This window comes from Bos mutus, chromosome 18 (genome assembly GCF_027580195.1).
Source record: "Bos mutus isolate GX-2022 chromosome 18, NWIPB_WYAK_1.1, whole genome shotgun sequence".
NCBI lineage: Eukaryota > Metazoa > Chordata > Mammalia > Artiodactyla > Bovidae > Bos > Bos mutus.
The window spans coordinates 7,448,571-7,471,294 of NC_091634.1; the positions used below are offsets into that span (position 1 = coordinate 7,448,571).

The 22,724-nt window shown below is 49.7% G+C and overlaps 1 protein-coding gene across 1 annotated transcript; it reads left to right on the forward strand.

Annotated features, from left to right (window-relative positions):
- The first annotated feature begins 101 nt into the window (after positions 1-101).
- On the forward strand, positions 102-22,623 carry HSD17B14 (hydroxysteroid 17-beta dehydrogenase 14). Its single transcript, XM_005895378.2, has 9 exons — positions 102-541; positions 1,184-1,222; positions 1,412-1,494; positions 2,023-2,089; positions 6,425-6,516; positions 19,691-19,795; positions 20,170-20,237; positions 20,338-20,434; positions 20,525-22,623. The coding sequence occupies exons 1-9, from the start codon at positions 454-456 to the stop codon at positions 20,696-20,698; spliced, it is 813 nt and encodes a 270-aa protein (XP_005895440.2). The 5' UTR covers positions 102-453; the 3' UTR covers positions 20,699-22,623.
- Positions 22,624-22,724: the final 101 nt, after the last annotated feature.

The following is a 22,724-nucleotide window of genomic DNA, read 5'->3' on the forward strand; positions in this document are numbered from 1 at the left end:
CCTGGTGTCTCTGAGTGGGTGTAGAGCTGGGGTCGTGGATTTCTGGGTCGCAAAGGAGGAGGGGACCGGGACCTTGGACTTGTAGGTCTGAGGAAGGAGGAAATCTCAGGGTCCGGAGTACTGGGTCTGAGGGAAGAGGGAGATGGGGACCTGGATTCTTCCGTCTGAAGGAAGACGAGGGACCTGGACTTTTAGGTCCGAGGGCAGAGGGCGGCCGGATGCCAGGAATCCTGAATTTGAGGGAAGACGATCTGGGCATCCAGACTCTTGGATCTGAGGGAGGGACCAGGCTTCTAGGCTTCTGGCTTTCCTGGCAACGCCCCCCACCCCCACCCTCAGGGCCGGGCTTCCAGTATCCGGCCCTTATTTACGATTCGACCCACTACCTCACCCGACTTTGGAGGTGGATAGAAGCCCGGAGTGACTGACAGAGGAGAGGCGGTGTCTGGCGGAATGGCAATGGGAACGCGCTATGCTGGGAAGGTGGTCATCGTGACCGGCGGCGGCCGCGGCATAGGAGCCGGGATCGTTCGAGCTTTCGGTGAATGGGGTCTGGCTGGCTCTAAATATTGGGAATCTGGGAGAGGAGGGACCCCCGAGGGCTAACTAATGGGTGTGAGAAAAAGTAGGTCCTATACTGGAGTCTTGGAGAAGGAAATGGCAACCCACTCCAGTGTTCTTGCCTGGAGAATCCCAGGGACGGGGGAGCCTGGTGGGCTGCCGTCTCTGGGGTCACACAGAGTCGGACACGACTGAAGGGACTTAGCAGTAGCATACTGGAGTCTAGATTCTTATCTTACAAGATCCGGTTTGCAAAGTGAACGAAAAGGTAGGCAGTGGTTGCCTAGGGCCTGAGATTTTCGCAGATTTCCAAACGCCGTTTCTCTGTTCTCAGCTGTCTCTGCAAACAGGCGGTTTGGGGGACGATGTCTCTTGCAGATTTCGGGTTTACTCTGGAACCCACGAAGGCAGGCTCAGGAGCCCCAGCAGGCACCTAGAGTAACCCAGAAGAGTATCTGTCAAAACTTCTGCCCTCTGTCCTAGGGAGTCATCACGAGACTTTGGGGTCACGAGGGGAGCAGAGTGGGAGACGGGCCCCACCCACTGTAAGTGGCCACTAGAGGGCAGCAGAGGCCTTCGCCAAGATCTTCGCTGGGGTAACCTCTTCTTTTCCTATTCTCAGTGGAAAGCGGTGCACAAGTGGTTATCTGTGACAAAGATGGTGAGTGAGGGTCCCTCAGTCCTCATCCCCAACCCTCCAGGAGGAGTCCAGGCCCCTAGACCCCTCTTCTGGTAGACCCAGGAGTCCAAACCCCTGGCTCCCTCCTCCTTCAGACCCAGGATCCGGCCCCCCAGCCCCCTCCTCCCTCAGACTTTGAAGTCCAGACCCTCAGCCCTTCTCTTCCTGCAGAGGCCAGGGGCAGGGCGGTGGAGCGAGAGCTTCCTGGCACTGTCTTTCTGCTCTGTGACGTGACTCGGGAGGAAGATGTGAGGGTGAGCGTATTTTCTGTCTCTACTACCCGCCATGTCCAATTGGTTCTCTCTCCCCACGACCCCCCCTCCCCTGGCCGCCCCGAAAGCTCTTGCACATGCCGTTTCCCTCTGCCTTTCCCCGTTCTCCTGGCTTTATTGTACCGTTCAGCTCAGTATTACTTCAAGGCTTTCCCTAACTGTACTGACCAGGTCTTTTGTTTCCTGGGAGGATTTGCTTTTACCTCCCACTCATTCAAGGCTCTGTCACAGCTGTCACGTGGATTGGGATAAATACATTCCTCACAGGGGGTCTCGTTCTGCAAGATTCTTTTCTCTTTCCTCACTTTCCATTCCTTCTGTCTAGTCAGTATCTCCGACATCTGTCCCCAGTCCCAGGTCTCTAGGGTAGTGACCGCAGTGCAAATGTCACCAGCCTGCTGGGCTCCAGCCCCTCAACTGTGACTCCTGTCCCCACCTCGCCTTTGGGACCCCTGGCTCTATAAGACCTGGTGCCAGCACCGCTCACTCACAAGACCTCTCTCTCCCCAGACCCTCGTTTCTGAGACCATCCGCCGTTTTGGCCGCCTGGATTGCATAGTCAACAACGCTGGCTACCGTGAGTCGTGAGGCCTGAGGGCCTTTCCCCAGTGGTGTCAACCCACCTCCTGGCTTCTCACCCCAAGCCTGGCTCTACCCCTGCTGTGTGCTCCCAGGCCTGTGCCCTTAGTCCTTTCTGCATCCGTTTCTACATTTCTAAAATGAAAATGACCATTCTCATCATCGTTATAGAGTCATTGTACTGAACAGTGTAACCGCTCAGCCTTATAATTATGGGAACTGTCTTGGATGAATAACGTCCATCTTGTAGCCTGTTTCTTATCTAGGAAGCAAGGCTGATGGCCCTTCTCTTTTTCCATGACTTGGAAGACGTATTTTCCACACATGGGTTATAGGGCTTGGTGTGGAGGCTTTTAAGAGAAATTGCCATCCAGTTAATGACTACCCTTTATAACAAGGCCTCACATGGCTACACTGAGACTCAGAGAGGTGAACTGATTGGACTGGGATCACACACCGTGGTAGAAAGAAGCCTTTCTTCTTGGCTGGGCAACGTTGAGCAATTGACTTACTCTCTCTGGGCTGCACTCTCCTCTTGTTGTAAGGATTTAAAGAGATACTAGTGACTCCTTTCTCTCCATGTGCTTGATCCATTCGGCAGATATTTATTGAGAATCTACTATACTCCACGGACGGGGGAGCCTGGCGGGCTGCTGTCATGGGGTCGCACAGAGTCGGACACGACTGAAGCGACTTAGCTTAGCTTTAGCTTATACTCCACCTTCTGTCCTAGGGACTGGAGATTTAGCAGTGAGCAAAATCCACCAAGCTTTCCTGTCTTCATAGCTCAGTTGGTAAAGAATCTGCCTGCAATGCAGGAGACCTGGGTTTGATACCTGTGTTGGGAAGATTCCCCTGGAAAAGGGAAAGGGTACCCACTCCAGTATTCTAGCCTGGAGAATTCCATGGACTGTATAGTCCATGGGGTTGCAAAGAGTCGGACACGACTCAGTGACTTTCACTTCCTGTCCTCATGGGATTCACATTGTAAAGTAAGGAAATAGACAATAAAAGGCAGATATAGTTAATACTCATTTATTCACAGATTCCGTATTTGCGAACTCACCTACTTGGTGCAGGTGCGGGTTGTAACCTCAGAATCCCACTGTGCTTTCTGGGTATTTGCGGACAAGTTCAGAGAGGCAAAAGTTTGAGTCACCAGCAGCACGTGTTCCCAGCTAAGGTCAAAGAAGGTGATGCTCTGCCCTCTGAGTTCAGCTTTCAAACAAAGAGATGCCCAGAGGTGGAGACAGAAGAGGGCAGTGTCTTGTAAGCCCCCCTGGGGCTAGTTGGACAGGCTTGAATCCTAACTCTGGTACCTGGAGTGGGGCAGCCCCAGGCAAGTCAGCTACATTCCTGAGTCTCCATTGCTTTATTTGCAAAATAAATAAATCCACCAGTCCGAGTTATTTTTAGGATTTAAGATTATAATCTATGTTAGAGAAACATAATTGTACACATGTACATATGTGCCTATATGGGCTTCCCCTGTGGCTCAGCGGTAATGCAGTGCAGGAGACGCAAGAGATTCAGGTTCCATCTTGGGTCCGGAGGATCCCCTGGAGGAAGGCGTGGCAACCCACTCCAGTGTTCTTGCCTGGAGAATCCCATGGGCAGAGGAGCCGGTGGGCTACAGTCCATGGGATCCCAAAGAGATGGACGTGACTGTTGCGACTGAGCAGGAGCACGATGTTCACGATACACATAACACAATATGTTCTGTCTTGGTCTGCTCATGCTGCTATAATAGAAATACCATGGACTCAGTGACTTAAACAATGAACATTTATTTCTGGAGGCTGGGAAGTCCAAGATCAAGTCAGAGGCAGATTTGGTGTCTGGTGAGGCCCCACTCAAGGTGGGAAGAACGAAGGACCTCACTGGGGTCTCTTTTATGAGGGCACTAATCCCATTCAAGAGGGCTCCATCCTCATGACTTAACTCCCACAGACCCCCGCCTCCAAATACCATCTTATTGAAAGTTAGGGGTTTTTTTCTTCTAACAGTTTTATATATATATATATATATATATATATATATATATATATAGGCTGTGCTGGGTCTTTGTTGATGCACGGATTTTTCTCTAGTTTCAGAGACTGGGGGCTACTTTCTAAGTGCAGTGCTCAAGGTTCTCATTGTGATGCCTTCTCTTGTTGTGGAGCACGGGCTCTAGAGCGAGTGGGCTTCAGTAGTTGTGGCTCCCGGGCTCTAGAGCACAGGCTCAGTGGTGGGGCTTAGTTGCTCTGCTACGTGTGGGATCCTCCTGGATCAGGGATCAAACCCATGTCTCCTGCATTGGCAAGTGGATTCTTCACCACTAAGCCACCAGGGAAGCCCTGAAGTTAGGAGTTGAATGTATGAAATCTGGGGGAGGACATAAGCATTCAGTCCATAGTATGTATATGTTATAATGTAATATTATATATACATGCTTCCCCTTAGAAGCAGTGGGGTCACTATTCACTACTTCAGTGTTTTCTATGACTTTGTGGACTATAATTGCCCCGAAGAATGAGAATTGGTTGTATATATTAACATATCCCGTAGTGATAATGGCCTTGAAGAAAAATAAAGCTGATGGAGGGCTTAGAGAATGGCAGGGGTGGTTTTGGATATAAGATCTGGGCTAGATTCTCTGAAGCTGAACTGTTTTCTGAAAGAAACAAAGCCATAAGCCCTGGGTCTCCAGGAGGAATACCCAACATTTCCTTAATTGTCCGTCATCTTGTTTCCCATCTCTCTTTCCTTTCATCCACTTTTATAATATATTTATTTATTTGGCTGTGCTAGGTCTTAGCTGCCGCACGTGGGGTCCAGTTCCCTGACCAGGGACCGAGCCCTAGCATTGGGAGCGTGGGATCTTTAGTCCCTGGACCACCAAGGAAGACCCTCTTCATCCACTTTGACTCCTAAAGCCTTTGGAAGGTTTGGGGGCCATTTTTCCCAGGTTTTTTTTTTTTTAATTTTCCTGTTCTTGTGCGTATCTTTCCTGCCTCTTTTCTTCTGAATGTTGATTTTCCTGTCCGTCTACTATCTACCCAGTTCTATTGACTTAAACACATTTATTGTACTGGGTGTCAGGCACAAATATTGACTTGTGAAATTTCTGAGAATGAGGTGTTACCCTCATTTTGCAAATGAGCAAACAGGCGCAGAGAAGCAAAGTGACTTGCCTGAGGTCACATAGCTAAGAGATGGCAGGGTTGAGGTTTGAACCCAGGTTTTCTGGCCCTGTGACTGCTTTCAAGGTTTTTTTTTTTTTTTCTCTCTCTTGCTGCTTCTTTTAAATGTTTTAATTGACGTATAGTTGATTTACAGTATTATGTTCGCTTCAGGTTTGCAGCAGAGTGACTCTGTTTTTACAGACTATATTCCATCCTGGGTTATTTCAAGATAATGGCTACAATTCCCTGTGCTATAGAGTATATCCTTGTTGCTTATCTATTTTATACATGGTAGTTTGTATCTGTAGGAGTTTGCATACCCCTAGTTTTCTGATTTTGTTTTTTCATCTTGTATACCCCCAAATTTTCCTCCCTCCTTCCTTTACCCCTTTGGTAACCACAAGTTTGTTTTCGATATCTGAGTCTGTTTCCATTTTGCATATATTAATACATTTATTTATATTATTTGTTAGATTCCACATACAAGTGATATCATACGGCATTTGTCTTTCTCCATCTGACTTATTTCACTAAGCATAATATTCTCTAGGTTGCTGCAAATGGCAGAATTTCCTTTTTTAAGGCTGAGTAATACTCCATTTGTACATATAAACCACATCTTAAAATTTGTTTTTATTATTTTTTGTTGGCAGTGCTGTGTCTTTGTTGCTGCGTGAGGGCTTTCTCTAGTTTCGGAAAGCAGGAGACTGTTCTCTAGTCGAGGTGCTGGCAACTGGTGAGGAGATGGCTTCTCTTGTGAAGCACAGGCTCTAGGCACAGGGGTTTCAGCAGTTGCAGCCTGGGCTTCGTGGCTGCGGCACGCGGGCTTAGTTGCCCGCGGGGGCATGTGGAATCTTCCTGGGCCAGGGATCGAACCCATATACTCTGCACTGGAGGTGGATTCTTAGCCATCGGCCCCCCAGGGAAATCCTAAACTCCATCTTCTTAACCCAGCTGGATGCTTATTTTTTTAGTAACCATTATGCAGCCTCCTTTCCTCTTCAGGACGCCTGACCCTCTCGTCTGCCACCCCCCATGCTCTTCCCCACCCCACGCTCTCCGCCCCCGACCCCCTTCCGCCCCCGCATGCCTGTTTCCCTTCCCTGTTCTCCTGTCTTCACGGTTCCCTCATCCTTTCGTCCGTCTCTCTCTCACCCGACCCTTAGACCCACCCCCACAGTGGCCCGAGGAGACCTCCGCCCAGGGCTTTCGCCAGCTGCTGGAGCTGAACCTGCTGGGGACATACACCCTGACCAAGGTGAGGCTGGGGTCCCCGCCACCAGGCCTGGGTGACCTCCTGACCATGAGCTTTTCAGACCCACTTTGTCTAAGAGCCAAATGTTTTGTGTGCCTTGCTTTGATCTTATTCCGGAAGGGCTCCGTTCTTCGTAGAAAAGAAATGCCCATAGATCCCTATATCCAGCCAAAGCTACCTGTGTTGGCTACATAGCCCCATCTTCTTAGCAACCTTCCAGAACCTTCCAGCATGGTGTGGTGAGGGATGTTAAGGATATGGAGGGAGGGGTTGGGACAAGGAGTCAGTAATAGACAGATACAGCTTTGCCATCCAACGAATAGCTATTAGGAGGAAAGAGCATCCCCCCTCTACCCCTATGCCTTTCCTCTGAAGCTTGCTATAACCGCCTCCTATTTACTGTCTCAGTTCAAATACCACATCTTCAGAAAGGCCCTTCCCAATCATCCTTGCTTATGTGGCATCTACACCTATATATGGGGCTTCCCTGGTAGCTCAGCTGGGACAGAATCCACCTGCAATTCAGGAGACCACGGTTCGATTCCTGGGTTGGGAAGATCCCCTGGAGAAGGGAAAGGCTACCCACTCCAGTATTCTGGCCTGGAGAATCCCAGTTGCAAAGAGTCGGACACAACTGAGCGACTTTCACTTTCACACCTATATGTTCATTCTCTATGATAACAGCTTGTTTTCATCAAAGTATTTTTTAAGATTATAGTTTACTCTCTTTTTTGGTAAGGTGTTGTTTTTTTGTTTGTTTGTTTTTTTTTGATGTAGACCATTTAAAAAGTCTTCATTGAATTTGGTGCAGTATTGCTTCTGCTTTATGTTTTGGTTTTTTGGCCGATAGGCATGTGGGATCTTAGCTCTCTGACCAGGGGTCAAACCCTCACCCCCTGCATTGGAAGGTGAACCACTGGACTTCCAAGGGAGCCCCATCATTAGTAAATAAAATAAATTTTAATTAGTTGATTACTTCTATTTTTTATTATAATACATTTTGGGGGCGCTACTTAGCAGCTTGCAGGATCTTATTTTCCCAACCAGGGATTGAACCCATGTCCCCTGCAGTGGAAACTTGGAGTCCTAACCACTGGACCACCAGAGAATTCCCCATCATAATACTTCTGTATTCACTCATTCAACAAACAATTATTTAGCACCAGACACATGCTAAGCACTGGCCGTGCAGCAGGGAACAAAATAGACAAAGAGCTGTGACCCTGGGGAGCCAACATTCTCATGGGGGAGACAGACAGTAAGCCAGGAAATATGATATAACATCAGGGAGTGATAAGTGCTGTGCCAAAAAGTGAAGAGAGGTAAGCGGATCAAGAAGGATGGGCAAGTGTAAATGCTATGTTATAAAACTTTTTCTTGTGGCATTTTACACGCATGCATGAAAACACAGAGAATTGTATTAATAGTACTGAACCCGCATACCCATCACCCAGTCCTAACAATCAATATTCTACCATTCTTGCTTCTTGTCAACTCCTCACTTTTTTCTTTTATCTTTTCTGGAGTGAAAAATGAAAGTGTTAATGGCTCAGTTGTGTCTGACTCTTTGCAACCCTATGGACTGTAGCCTGCCTGGCTCCTTTGTCTATAGAATTCTCCAGGCAAGAATACTGGAGTGGATTGCCATTTCCTTTTCCAGGGAATCTTCCAACCCAAGGACGGAACCCAGATCTCTTGCCTTACAGGCAGATTATTTACCGTCTGAACCTCTAGGGAAGTAAATCTCAGATATCATATTTCACCTGTAAACAATTCAGTATAATCTTTACCAGATAAGGTTTTTGTTTGTTTTCTGTTTGTGTGTGTGTATGTGTGTGCTCTTTTAGACAGGGTAGGTAGTCAGAAGGCTTCTCTAAGAGGTGACATTTGAGGCAAGCCCCCAAGGAGGTGTGTGAGCAATTGCAATCTAGCAGAGGAACAGCCAGTGCAAAGGCCCTGGGGTGGAAATCTACAGTGAGAAGGGAGCTTGACAACACAGGCGAAGCAGGGAGAGGACATAAGCTGACGGCAGATCGTGCTGGGGCTTGGGAAACCCCAGAGAGGACTTGGCTTTGACGCTGACTGAGCCAGGAGCCATTTATTTTCTTGGGCTCCAAAATCATTGCAGATGGTGACTGCAGCCATGAAATTAAAAGACGCTTGTTCCTTGGAAGAAAAGCTGTGACCAACCTAGACAGCATATTAAAAAGCAGAGACATTGCTTTGCTGACAAAGGTCCATACAGTGAAAGCTATGGTTTTTCCAGTAGTCATGTATGGATGTGAGAGGTGGACCATAAAGAAAGCTGAGCACCAGAGAATTGATGCTTTTGAACTGTGGTGTTGGAGAAGACTCTTGAGAGTCCCTTGGACTGCAAGGAGATCAAACCAGTCAGTCCTAAAGGAAATCAATCCTGAATACTCACCGGAAGGACTGATGCTGAAGCTGAAGCTCCAGTACCTGATGGCCACCTGATGCGAAGAACTGACTCACTGGAAAAGACCCTGATGCTGGGAAAGATTGAAGGCAGGAGGAGAAGGGGATGACAGAGGATGAGATGGTTGGATGACATCACCGACTCGATGGAAAGGAGCTTGAGCAAGCTCCAGGAGTTGGTGATGGACAGGGAAGCGTGGCATGCTGCAGTCCATGGGGTGGCAAAGAGTCAGACACGACTGAGTGACTGAACTGAACTGAGCCAGGAGCCATAGAGTATTCAGAGCAGAGGAACTCGAACTGCTGTAAGTGGGATATTGTGCCATCTGGCAGCCGCGTGGGGAACAGAGTGGGGCACGAGGGCAGAGGCCGCAAAGCCAGTAAACAGGTGCTGATGGGGTGGTCCAGGCTGGAGTAGGTGATGTCGGAGGCCACCAGTCTGGTGGATTTGGTGAGAAACGGTCCGATTCTGTATGCATTGTCATGGTGGATTGTAAAGATTTCCTTATAGTAGACTAGATGTGGGGGCAGATTTGCCAAAGAAAGGGGCGGTGGAGTTTGTTTCTGATTTGTTTGTTTCCCTCACCCCCATCCCCAGCAACTGGCAGAAGTGTGTGGCCATCCACTGCCCTGGGAAGGCCGGGGGAGAAGTACATGGCCTGGGGGACTGTTGAATGAGAGATGCTAACCGGATTCCCACGTGGGAGCCCTGCATCTAGAGCAGGGGTTGAGGCTTGAAGACATCAGTTTGGAGCCCGCTAGCCCAAGGCTAAAGGAGCTCAGAAAAAAAAAAAAAAAACCCTATAAACTGGAACTTCTCTGGGGGTCCAGGGGCTGACTCCACACCTCCAATATAGGTGGCTCACATTCCATCCTTTGTCAGGGAACTAGATCCCACAGGCCCCAACTGAAAAATATCCCGTGTGATGCAACTAAGACCCGGCATAGCCAAATAAGTAAATATTAAAAAAACCACAATATAATCAGAGGGCAGAGGCCCACTCTGTGGGCCAGGGGTCACCTGTGTGGGGATGCTCAAGTGCTCCCCAGATCTTGTCGGAGATCCAGGTGAAATGTCCCCAGGGAAACTGGATAATTTGTTGCTCAACCAGTCAGCCTTGGCTCCTGTCCCCAGTTTCTGTTCAGCTTCTAAGACTGGTGCCTAGCTCAGCTGGTGAAGAATCTGCCTGAAATGCAGGAGACACTGGTTTGATTCCTGGGTCGGGAAGATCCCCTGGAGAAGGGATAGGCTACCCGCTCCAGTATGCATGGGCTTCCCTGGTGGTTCAGACCAGTAAAGAGTCTACCTGCAACGCAGGAGACCTGGGTTCGATCCCTGGGTTGGAAAGATTCCCAGAAGGAGGGCATGGCAACCCACTCCAGTATTCTTGCCTGAAGAATCCCCATGGACAGAGGAGCCTGTCAGGCTACAGTCCATGGGGTCACAGAGTCGGACATGACTGAGTGACTAAGCACAGCCAGAATTCCCTGACAGTCCAGTGGTTAGGACTCTGTGATTTCATTGTCGAGGGTGTGGGGTTAATCCTCAGTCTGAGAACTAAGACTCTGAAAGCTGTGGGGCGTGGCATAATAATAATAATAAGAGGAAGATTAGCACCTCTGTACAGTAAGACAGTCATAAATCACAGCCCATAAAGGATATGTGTGTGCACATATATATATATATATTTTAATTTAATTAAAAATTTTTTGGCTGTGCTCAGGCTTTTGTCTAGTGGTGGAGAGTGGGGACTGCTCTGTAGTTGTTGTGAGCGGGGCCTCTCACTGCAGTGGCTTCTCCTGGTGCTGAGCACGGGCTCTAGGTTTCTCCTGCTTCAGTATTTGCAGCATGAAGGCTTAATTGCTGCACAATATGGGGGATCTTCCCGGACCAGGGATTGAACCTGTGTCTTCTGCATTGGCAGGTGGATTCTTTACTACTGAGCCCCACCAGGGAAGCCCTATATATTTTTTTTCTTTCTCTCCCTCCCTCATTAGCTATCAGCATTTTTAAAAGGGAGAGAGAGAAATTTCTCATAAACAACCGGTTTTCTGGTTTCTCCTGGAAATTTGACAGCTGGACCCACAGGGAGGGAGACAGTCTGCCAGACGTGGCCTGACTCTCCCAGTCCCAAGCTCTCCCTCCTGGGTCTCCTTCCTGTGACTCTTACCTGTGAACGGCTGGTGCAGAGACCGCTGAGGGTCTAGATCTGGCATCTGCCTGCCTGGGTTCTCTGTCACTTCTTGCTTATAACATTGGGTAAGTTACTCAGTCTCTCTGCATCTAGGTTTTCTCATCTGTAGTAGGAAGCTGAATCAGTTCAGTTCAGTCGCTCAGTTGTGTCCGACTTTTTGTGACCCCATGAATCACAGCACGCCAGGCCTCCCTGTCCATCACCAACTCCCAGAGTTCACTCAAATTCACGTCCATTGAGTCAGTGATGCCATCCAGCCATCTCATCCTCTGTCGTCCCTGTCTCCTCCTACCCCCAATCCCTCCCAGCATCAGAGTCTTTTCCAATGAGTCAACTCTTCGCATGAGGTGGCCAAAGTTCTGGAGTTTCAGCTTTAGCATCATTCCTTCCAAAGAAATCCCAGGGCTGATCTCCTTCAGAATGGACTGGTTGGATCTCCTTGCAGTCCAAGGGACTCTCAAGAGTCTCCAACACCACAGTTCGAAAGCATCAGTTCTTCAGTGCTCAGCTTTCTTCACAGTCCAACTCTCACATCCATACATGACTACTGGAAATACCATAGCCTTGACTAGACGGACCTTTGTTGGCAAAGTAATGTCTCTACTTTTGAATATGCTATCTAGGTTGGTCATAACTTTCCTTCCAAGGAGTAAGCATCTTTTAATTTCATGACTGTAGTCACCATCTGCAGTGATTTTGGAGCCCAAAAAAAGAAAGTCTGACATGTTTTCACTGTTTCCCCATCTATTTCCCATGAAGTGATGGGACCAGATGCCATGATCTTCATTTTCTGAATGTTGAGCTTTAAGCCAACTTTTCACTCTCCTCTTTCACTTTCATCAAGAGGCTTTTTAGTTCCTCTTCACTTTCTGCCATAAGGGTGGTGTCATCTGCATATCTGAGGTTCTTGATATTTCTCCTGGCAATCTTGACTCCAGCTTGTGCTTCTTCCAGCCCAGCGTTTCTCTTGATGTACTCTGCATAGAAGTTAAATGAGCAGGGTGACAATATACAGCCTTGACGTACTCCTTTTCCTATTTGGAACCAGTCTGTTGTTCCATGTCCAGTTCTAACTGTTGCTTCCTGACCTGCATACAGGTTTCTCAAGAGGCAGGTCAGGTGGTCTGGTATTCCCATCTCAGAATTTTCCACAGTTTATTGTGATCCACACAGTCAAAGGCTTTGGCATAGTCAATAAAGCAGAAATAGATGTTTTTCTGGAACTTTCTTGCTTGTTCAATGATCCAGCAGATGTTGGCAATTTGATCTCTGGTTCCTCTGCATTTTCTAAAACCAGCTTGAACATCTGGAAGTTCACGGTTCACATATTGCTGAAGCTTAATAGCATTAGCTAATTCACATGGTTGTCCTGAGAATTGAATATGATTAAATACCCACAAAGCCCTTAGAACATGCCTGGCACCCAGTTTACTCTCTGCAAGGTATCACTGTTATTGTGAACCTTGCTCCATTTCTGTTTCTTGTGGCTACTCAGTCTGTAGTCTCTGATATACATATTGGGCAAATGAAGCCTGGGAGGAGTAGAAGGGAAAGGTTAAGGCTTGAGCTGAACTTTGAATGGAAGTGAAGGAAGTAGAGAAGTAGGACGTTTTGCTGCCCAAAGAGTAGCAAAGGCCCTGGGGCAGAAACCACCCAGGTAGATTTTAACCCGAGAAATTCTCCATCTCCATTTGCCTTTAGCAATTATAAATATTTTCCAAGGCAAATGTATTTTATTTATTTTTGGCCACATCGTGTGACATGTGAAACTTCCTAACCAAGAAGTCTTAACCACTAATCTTCAAGGAAGTCCAATTATATTAGAAACATTTTGTTAAGCTTGTTGTATCCATTGCCTTCTACCATCCCGTACCCGGACATCATATAATTTCATTAGTAAGAACTTCATGAATACTACCAATGGATTAGAACATTTATTTATTTTTATTTTGACATAACTTAAGACTTACAGAATATTTCCCGGATAGTACAGAGAATTCCTGTATATCCAGACTCCCCGTTGTTAACACTTTAAAAAAAAAAATCATATTTGCTATATCCTTCTATCTCTGTATTTAGGAATAAGTTGCAATCTATTTTGAGGGCTTCCCATGTGGGGCAAGTGTTAAAGAACGCACTTGCCAATGCAGGAGCTACAAGAGACTCGGGTTCGATCTCTGGGTTGGGAAGATTCCCTGAAGGAAATGGTATCTCACTCCAGTAGTCTTGCCTGGAGAATTCCATGGACAGAAGAGCCTGGCGAGCTACAGTCCATGGGGTTGCAAAGACATAACTGAGCCTGCATGTATATGTATGATGTCTCTTTACCCATAGTGCTTTGGAGGGTATTTCCTAAAATCAAAAGAACATTCTTCTATGAAATCACAGTAAGACTAACATTGATACCATGGTCTTAGCTAATCTTGAAACTTTCTTATTCAGATTTTTAGAATTCTTGTCATCACAGTTTCGTGGCCACACCTATGTTAGCTGGGGTTCCCCCATAAGCAGAGCCTAGGTGGGGATTGAAGGGCAGGGTGGATGGAAAGCCATCCTGTGAATCGCTGTCTTCAGCCTGGGGAGTAGTTGTCAGGGAGCCAATGAAGGGCATCACCAGGGCAAGTGGGGGCCACTCCCTGCGGACACTCTGGGAGTCATGGAGAAACATGAACCCAAGAGTTACCCTCCACTCCCAAGAGGCAAAGGACAGCCAAATACTGTTTTAATTTAAAAATACATTTAGGGAATTCCCTGGTGGTGCAGTGGTTAGGACTCAGTGCTTTCACTGACAAGAGCCCAGGTTCAGTCCCTGGTCAGGGAACTAAAACTCCCACAAGTGGCTTGGGGTGGCAGAAAAAAAAAAGAATAACAATGAAAAATTTGACTTCATGTTAAAAATTAAAATTAAGATTTTTTTACATGACCAAATTACTATTAGATCTCCTAAGAAAATGAACAGTATTTCTTAATACCATTTAATGCCCAAGCCCTATTTAAAGTCACCTGCTGCTGCTAAGTCATTTCAGTCATGTCCGACTCTGTGTGACCCCATAGATGGCAGCCCACCAGGCTCCCCCGTCCCTGGGATTCTCCAGGCAAGAAGACTGGAGTGGGTTGCCATTTCCTTCTCCAATGCATGAAAGTGAAAAGTGAAAGTGAAGTCCCTCAGTCATGTCTGACTCTTCGCGACCCCATGGACTGCAGCCCACCAGGCTCCTCCGTCCATGGGATTTTCACCTAGTTGTTCCCAAATGTCTTATTATTAATAACAGTTGATTTGTTCACACCAAGCTCCAAAGTCTGCCTGTTGCCTCTGGTTTTTCAGAGGGCAGAGACTTTTGTCTGCTTGTTCTTGCCTCTATCCCAGTGCCTATTGCAAAGAAATTTGTCAACATGCGTAAGTTGCTGCCCTTGCCACCACTGTCATCATAACCATAACCACCATGACTGCCATTGCCATCATCATCATCATGAACCTCATCATAGCCATCGTCACCATGATGGCCACCTTCACCATCATTTTAATCACCATCACTTCCATCACCACCACCATCATCATTTACCATCATTATCATGACCATCTTCAACATCATTGGCATCATACTCCCACCATCATCATCACTACCTTCATCACCACCATCAGGATCACCACCAGCATCCCTTGCAAGCCCTTTATTTATTTTTAAAAATATTTACCTGTTTATTTGGCGGTGCTGAGTCTTAGTTGTGGCACGAGGGATCTAGCTCCCTGACCAGGGATCGAACCCATGCCCCCTGCATTAGGAGCTTGGAGTCTTAGCCACTGGACCACCAGGGAAGCGCCTCCTTGTAAGCTCTATAAATATTGATTCTTGGGACCCCAGCCCAGGCCTCCTGAGTCAGAATCTCTGGGTCTTTGACCTCCCTGGTGAATTCTGATGCGAAGTTAGCCATTCCCCAGGTTAGAGAAAACGCCAGAGGAGGTTGGGATATTTATATAGTTAAGGAAAGAGAATCTTGTCAGGAGGGTGTTCACGGAAGGCATTTGAGCACTGGAGTGTCCATCGTAAGCGCTCAGAGCCGGATTGGTTCTTAGAGACCCATCCGTTCACTTATCTATTTACTCATCAAAGACTGAGCAAGCATTTGTAGGTGCTGCGGGGTGAACCACGTGGTCTTTGCCTTTGTGGAGTTTATAGTCACAGGGCAGCCAAGTGTTACCAAATAAACAAGAGACGAGTTTATATGAGTGAGTGTGTTCTGGAAGTCATGGTAGGCTTCCTGGAGAAAATGAAAGATGAGAGATGTTAACTCGGGGAGAGGTGGGAGAGATTGGTGTCTGAAGGGGAGGCAGTCAGGCCGTTAAGAGTCCGGTGGGTCCTTCATGGAGGTACACAGAGGTGCAGACATTCCTGGAAGGGAATAGGCTGTGCAGAGGCCTGGCCCTGAGAGAGAATTAGGAGCCCAAACACACTCTAGAACATTCCACAGTGCACTTGCATTTGCTTCTGGCTGCCTCCCCATGCAACTTGAGCTCCATGAGGGCAGAAGTTTCTCCCAGTCTTGTTTCCTGCAGTGTCCCCAGCTTTTACCCTGTTACCTGGTACATAGTAGGTCCTCATGAAATGTTGGTTGAATGAATTAATGAGCAAGGGAATCGTAGAGATTCAAGAGTGCCTTGGCCTGTTGAGGACCCAAGGCTGAGGGAAGGGGTTGGTGCACGAAGGGGTTGAGGGGCACATACACGGGGCCTGGAGGGCCCTATTGGGGCATCTGGTCTTTTTTTTTTTTTTTTTAATTTTTCAGCCATGCTGAGTGGCACGTGGGATCTTAGTTTCTTGACCAGGGATAGAACCTGCGCCTCCTGCATTTGGAAGCGTGGAGACTTAACCACTGAACCGCCAGGGAAATCCCTGAGGCATCTGGTCTTCACCTCAAGAGCAGCAGGGAGGCATCGAAAGCATTTGAGCAAGAAGGTGATGTGCATGCTACATCGCTTCAGTCCTGTCCAACTCTTTGTGACCCTATGGACTGTAGCCCAGCAGGCTCCTCTGTCCATGGGACTCTCCAGGCAAGAATACTGGAGTGGGTTGCCAGGCCCCTCCTCCAGGGGATCTTCCCGACCCAGGGATCAAATCCGTGTCTCTTGCAACTCCTGCATTGGCAGGCAAGTTGTTTACTACTAGTGCCAGCCGGGAAGATGATGTTAGCCCATGAATACTAAGATCGTTACTACTAACAGACCACTCTAGCTCTTGTATGAGGAAGAAATCAGCGGGCAGAGTGGGGTAGGAACTGACATCAGGAGGCGGTTGCATTTGCGCACTTGCATTTCAAGGCCTCACGCAATCTGACCCCTATCGCTCCTCTGATGTCACTTCCCTCCACAATGCCCTTCTTGTTGCCAAACACACCCCACCTGGTCTTGCCTCAGGGCCTCTGCACTCCGTGTTCCTGCTGCCTGGCATGGTTTTCTCTAAGAGATGCCCACAGCTCACGCCTGGACTCAAAATGCTCAAATCTGGGATTTCCCTGGCCATCCAGTGATTAGAACTCCGTGCTTCCACTGCAGGGGGCACAGGTTCAATCCCTGAGTCAGGAAGATGCCCTGGAGAAGGGAATGGCAACCCACTCCAGGATTCTTGCCTGGAGAATCCCATGGACAGAGGCCACTGAAGGCTTACAGTCCATGGGGTCTCAAAGAGTTGGACACGACTGAAATGACTGAGCATACACGCACTTTCCCAAAGCCTTCACTCGGGCACCCTGTTTGAAACTGCACCCAGCCCAACACTCCCATTCTCCCTTATCCTGCTCTCCTTCTGGTTCCGTGTCCCCAGTCACACTCTTTATTTGTTGTTTAGTCGCTAAATTGTGTCCAACTCTTTGCAACCCCATGGACTGTAGCCCACCAGGCTCCTCTGTCCATGGGATTTCCCAGGCAAGAATACTGGAGTGGGTTGCCATTTCCTTCTCCAGGGGATCTTCCGAACCCAGGGATCAAACCCAAGTCTTCTGCTTTGGCAGGCAGATTCTTTACCACTGAGCCACCTGGGAAGCCCAAACACACTCTAGAACATTCCACAGTGCACTTGCATTTGCTTCTGGCTGCCTCCCCATGCAACTTGAGCTCCATGAGGGCAGAAATCTCTCCCAGGCTTGTTTCCTGCAGTATCCCCAGCTTTTACCCCGTTACCTGGCACACAGTAGGTCCTCATGATATGTTGGTTGAATGAATTAGTGAGCTAGGGAATTGTAGAGATTTAAGAGCACCTTGGTGATGGGTCAGTTGAGGACCCAAGGGGGAGTCTCCTGAAGCCCCCCCCACACATCTCCTGAGACTCTGATTTGAGAGGCTGAGTGGGAGTGGACCCCACGTCAGAGACTGGGGGCCAGGGATGGGGGCAGGTTTGGGAGGACCCAACGCTTAAGTTTTGCCCTTGAGACACAGAGATGGAAATGCCCGCAGGTGGCAGATCCAGCTCCACAAGGGGGCTCCGAGGGAGACTTAGGAGGTGCCCATGGAAACCCAGGAACGTGGGCCTCCCATGGCAGAGCAGGGAAGGCAAGAAGCGGACCCAGGAACCCCAACATTTAGGGGAAATGGAGTCAGGCCAGGGTGAGGCTACAGTGTGTCTGCTGAGTGAGCCAGGCTCTCTTAGGTCGGGTTGTCCAAGGGAGGGAGGCGCAGAGGTCAGGCTGATAAGAGACTAGCAGGTCCTTGATGTAGCCACACACAGGCATAGGTGACCTTGGCAGGAGGGGTGGGGGAGGAGCCAGCATGTGGGGAGGGATTGGGGAGGAGTGTGTGTGAGGGTTGGAGAGGGGCCACAGGAGTACGGGACAAATATTTATTGAACACTAGCTGTGTGCCCAGTGCTGAGATGAGGTGGCGAATAAGCCTGGCTCAGCTCCCACGGACCTCACCTTGCCAGGGTCGGGGAGAGGAGGGAGTTAAATGGCTGGGGACCCAGGGATAGGCAGGTTGCAGTTTTAAATAGAATGGTAGGGACTTCCCTGGTGGTGCAGTGGTTAAGACTCCGTGCTTCCTCCGTAGGGGTGTGGGTTCAATCCCTGGTCAGGGAACTAAGATCTGAGGTGCTGCCAAAAAAGAAAGTAACAGCATGTTGAATGTATGTGTGGATGGCCACTTGGGATTAATAAGCCAGATTCTTACAGAGCTGGACACCTAGCCATCCTTTAAAAAAAATATATGTTTTAAATAGAATGGTCAGGGAAACCTCACTGAGGAGGTAACATTTGCACTAAAGTTGCTGAGGGGATAGGACTATCCCCTTTCAGCCCTGAACTGAATGTCCTGTGTCCTCAGAAACCCTTCACTCCTGGACAAACTGGGGAGAGTTGGTCACCCTAGGAGTAAGTCACATGCTATATCAGGAAAAACATTCCAGGCAGCGAGAATAGCAAGTGCAAAGGCCCTAAGGTTGGAACACTTGGGGGAATATCTGAAGATACAGCACTGAGGATGGGGCAGAGGCTGTTTTGTGAGGGAGTGGAGGTCTGCAAGAGCTGGTGGGGTGATACAGAGAGGGAATAGATTAGCTTCCCATTCTGAGTATCCCTTGGTGGGAGCCACCTTGTACCCATTAATCAATCTTTAGCGATAGGAAGGGGCCTTGCCCAAAGCAAGCAAGGGGAGGGATAGAATTGGAATTTACTCAAGGTCATTCGAGACTGAGGAGCAGAGACAGACTGGAGTGAAGAGAAAAGGAAAGGGAGAGAGAGTTGAGAGTTAGTTTAGGGACCTCCGGGTGGCCAGGGGGTTGCAGGGTTGGCAGAGTAGGGAGTTCATTTCATGAAGGTCTGCCATGTCACGTTTGGACCAGAGTTTTCCCTGAAACTCAGAGAAACTTATCTTCCCCTTCATGTATAAAAGGGATTCCTCCCTTTTTTTCTTTTTTTGTAACATATGCAGCCATCTTGGTCTATCTTTCATTTTCCTATCTTGTAATGAACAGGAGTTTGAGTAATATACAAAGAGCTAGAGAGAGAGGCACAGGGACCCTGAGAGATGGGGTCAGGGACACAGAAGGGGGAGGCAGAGACAGACAGAGGCAGAGAGAGAGAGAGAGAGGCAGGCAGGCCAAGAGACAGAAGGATCCTTCCCAGGACTTCCCTGGTAGTCCAGTGGTTTAGAACCTGCTTACCAATGCAGGAAACACACATCTGAACCCTGGTCCAGGAAGATCCCACATGCCTCGGGGCAACTAAGCCCGTGCACCACAAGAGAAGCCCTGTAGAGAAGAGAGAGTAGCCCCCACTCTCCTCAGCTAGAGAAAGCCTGCCTGCAGCAACGACGGCACAGTGCAGCCAAAAAAAGAAAAAGAAAGAAAAATTCCTTTCAGATAAAGACAGACTCCTCAAGGGCTGCTACTCAGAGACCACGGGGAAAACCACAGAAGGTGCCCTGGAGCCCTGGCTGCTGTCTGTACAAGGCACCCAGATCCGCTCGTGAGCACATCAGGGAGACGGCCAGGAGGCATTTCAACGGGGCTGGGGGGAGATCCAGGGGCTTGGGCGGCTTACTCCGCTCTCTGTCTCCCCAGCTCGCCCTCCCTCACCTGCGCAAGAGCCGGGGAAATGTCATCAACATCTCCAGCCTGGTTGGGGCGATTGGCCAGTCCCAAGCGGTTCCCTACGTGGCCACCAAGGTACACCGCCGAGATACCCTGCCCCTTCCTCCAGGTGTCTCAGCCCTGAGGTATGGCCTGAGGCACGGCCACCTGGCCTTCCAGGAAACAGAGCCTGGTGCAGCCGGAGGCAACCTGCAGAGAGAGTGTGACTTCCCTCTTCCGATGCCCCTGCTTGACGCCCCCTGGTTGGGTGCATGTGTGCCAGGTCATTTGCTCAGTCGTGTCTGACTCTTTGGGACCCCATAGACAATAGCCCGCCAGGCTCCTCTGTCCATGGGATCCTCCAAGCAAGAATACTGGAGTGGGTTGCCATGCCCTCCTTCAGGGATGGGAGGAGACAGCGGAAGGAACCTCATTTCCTCTGAACTTTCTCCATGCCCTGTCTTCTGCAGGGGGCAGTGACAGCAATGACCAAAGCCTTGGCCCTGGATGAGAGTCAGTATGGCGTCCGTGTCAACTGGTGAGCAGCTTCACGTGGGTTGAGAGCCTCTTGAGGGAGTGAGTCCAAGGGGCAGTGTGTGCATTGGACTTCCCTGACCTCCTCTGCTCCCCCACCCCAGCATCTCCCCTGGAAACATCTGGACCCCTCTGTGGGAAGAGCTGGCGGCCTCAACACCTGACCCCACTGCTACAATCCGAGAGGGCACTCTGGCCCAGGTAGGAGTGGGGCCCGGGTCGAGGTGGTGTGGGCGTGGAGGTCAGGTGGGGGCTCCTCGTGACTCTCCTTTCCCCCTTGTCTCTCCCCAGCCCCTGGGCCGCATGGGCCAGCCAGCTGAGGTGGCGGCTGCTGCTGTGTTCTTGGCCTCCGAAGCCACCTTCTGCACGGGGACTGAGCTGCTCGTGACCGGGGGTGCGGAGCTGGGGTATGGGCGCAAGGCAGGCCAGGCCGCCCCGGCGGAGGCCCCCACCACCCCTTCCTGATCTCCCACATTTCCACCTGGGCCTCCTTGATGAGGGTCCTCCCACCCCAAACTCTGTCTCCCAAATTCCAGTTTCCACCCTCTGCCTCTGAGGTGCAGCACTCCACCCACCCCAGCCCCGACTGTAGACATTCAGACCACTCACCAATGTGCCAAACCACCCCACAGTTTCCCATAAAAGCACTTTGCAACCAGGAGGAGGAGGGCATCACTGCATTTATTTCCGACCCTTTATGAGTCCTACCATGCCAGGACCGGGTCCCCCGACCCCGCCCCACCCAGCTCCCACGCATTCCCACGCGTGGCTTAGACCCGAGGGACTACAACTCCCGGCAGGCCTTGCGGCAGGAGACTGCAGCCCAGGGCTCCTGGGAAAAGTATTGCAGGTTGGCTTCACCGGCGAGCTAATTAAAAAGGCCCGCAAGGGAGAGTCAATTAAGCTCTAATTAGGAGATAATGGAGGGGGTTAAGCAAACAGGCCTCCACTTTATTCTTGGCCCTTAGGGGAAAGGAGCTTTGACTTCGCTTGCAGCGGAGTAGGAGGCTGCCCAGCACCAAAAATAATGAGGGAAGAGAAAGCTAGGCGGTTGACATTCCCGGGTCAGAGGGAGAAAGGGCTGGGATCTGGACTCCAGGGTTTGAGGAGGAGGGAACTAGGCGGTGTGGACTCCCTGGCTGGGAGGGAGCGGAGTCTGGCCGCCCCCTCCAGATGGGGCGAGGGGCCCCATCGGGGGTAAGTCCCCCGGGTGCGGAGGTGGGGCTGCATCGCTGCTGCGGGATTGGCCGAGGCGGGGGTGTGTGCGGCAATCCCTGATTGGCCGCGGCGGAGGCGGGGAGCCGCCTGGGCGCCGCACCCTTGCGGCTCCAGCCTAGGTGGTAGGGGAGGAGGACTGGGCAGGTGGGAAGAAAAACAAGGAGACGTCCTGCGGGGAAGGACTCAGAATCTGACTGCCCGGGCCTGTGGCTTTTCGTACTGGGGAACCAGAAATTGGGAACAAAATGTCTCAGGGTCGAATTACGCAGACACAGTGACCTAAGGAGCGGAGTTTGAGGATACAACAGGAACAACAGTTTGGTGTCACTGTAACCTGGGTGCAGGAGATGGGGGAACTTTGACCACGGAAGATTTGGGGAGGGGGTGCGCACGGTGACCTCGGGGCACGATATAGGGAACACTGAAACAGGTTTGAATTGCTAGCGATTAGAGAGATCCTGAGGGGCTGTAGGGCTTCCCAAGTTGCTGAGTGGGTAAATAATCCGCCTGCAATGCAGGAGAAGCGGGTTCGATCCCTGCTGAGTCGAGAAGGAGGAGAGCATGGCAACCCACTCCAGTATTCTTGCCAGGAAAATCCCATGGACACAGTCGGACACAAATGAAGCAACTGAGCACGCACGCACTCAGCAGGGACTGTAATCGACTGTCTGCCTCTGGGGGTCATGAAACTGGGGCGACAATCTTGAAGGGGCGTAACCAGGGAATCCTGCCTAGAGGCTGCTCACTGAAGCTCATTGATGAACTGGCTGCTGCTGCTGCTGCTAAGTCGATTCAGTCGTGTCCGACTCTATGCGACCCCAGAGACGGCAGCCCACCAGGAACTGAACAATTTCAGGCGTCCCTGATGAAAAGGGCTGGAAGGAGGCATGGTGAACTCTTGTGTGTTTATCTCTTTAAAAAGTTACCAAGAATACACGTATATCTTCTAGTTGGAAAGGAAACCTATATTCAAACAGGGAAGTATCCGGACAGAGTCAAGCTCTCCCTTCATCCCTATCTGCCGCCCTCTTCAGAGTCCTTTCCCTTCAAAAGTGTATTTTTACATAACATCTGCGGCCACCGACCTTAATTGCGTGGTTTTTCACCAAGAATCGCGATATGTGAAGATTTCTGCTCCCCACCCCTCCCTTCTTTTCCCTTTAGCTCTCCACCACGGTACTGTACCTATTAAAATGCATTTCTGAAAACCGCTGAATGCACACTCTAGCGTCGGGGCTGGAAGGAAGATGTGTTTCAAGTTACTCCCTTCTGC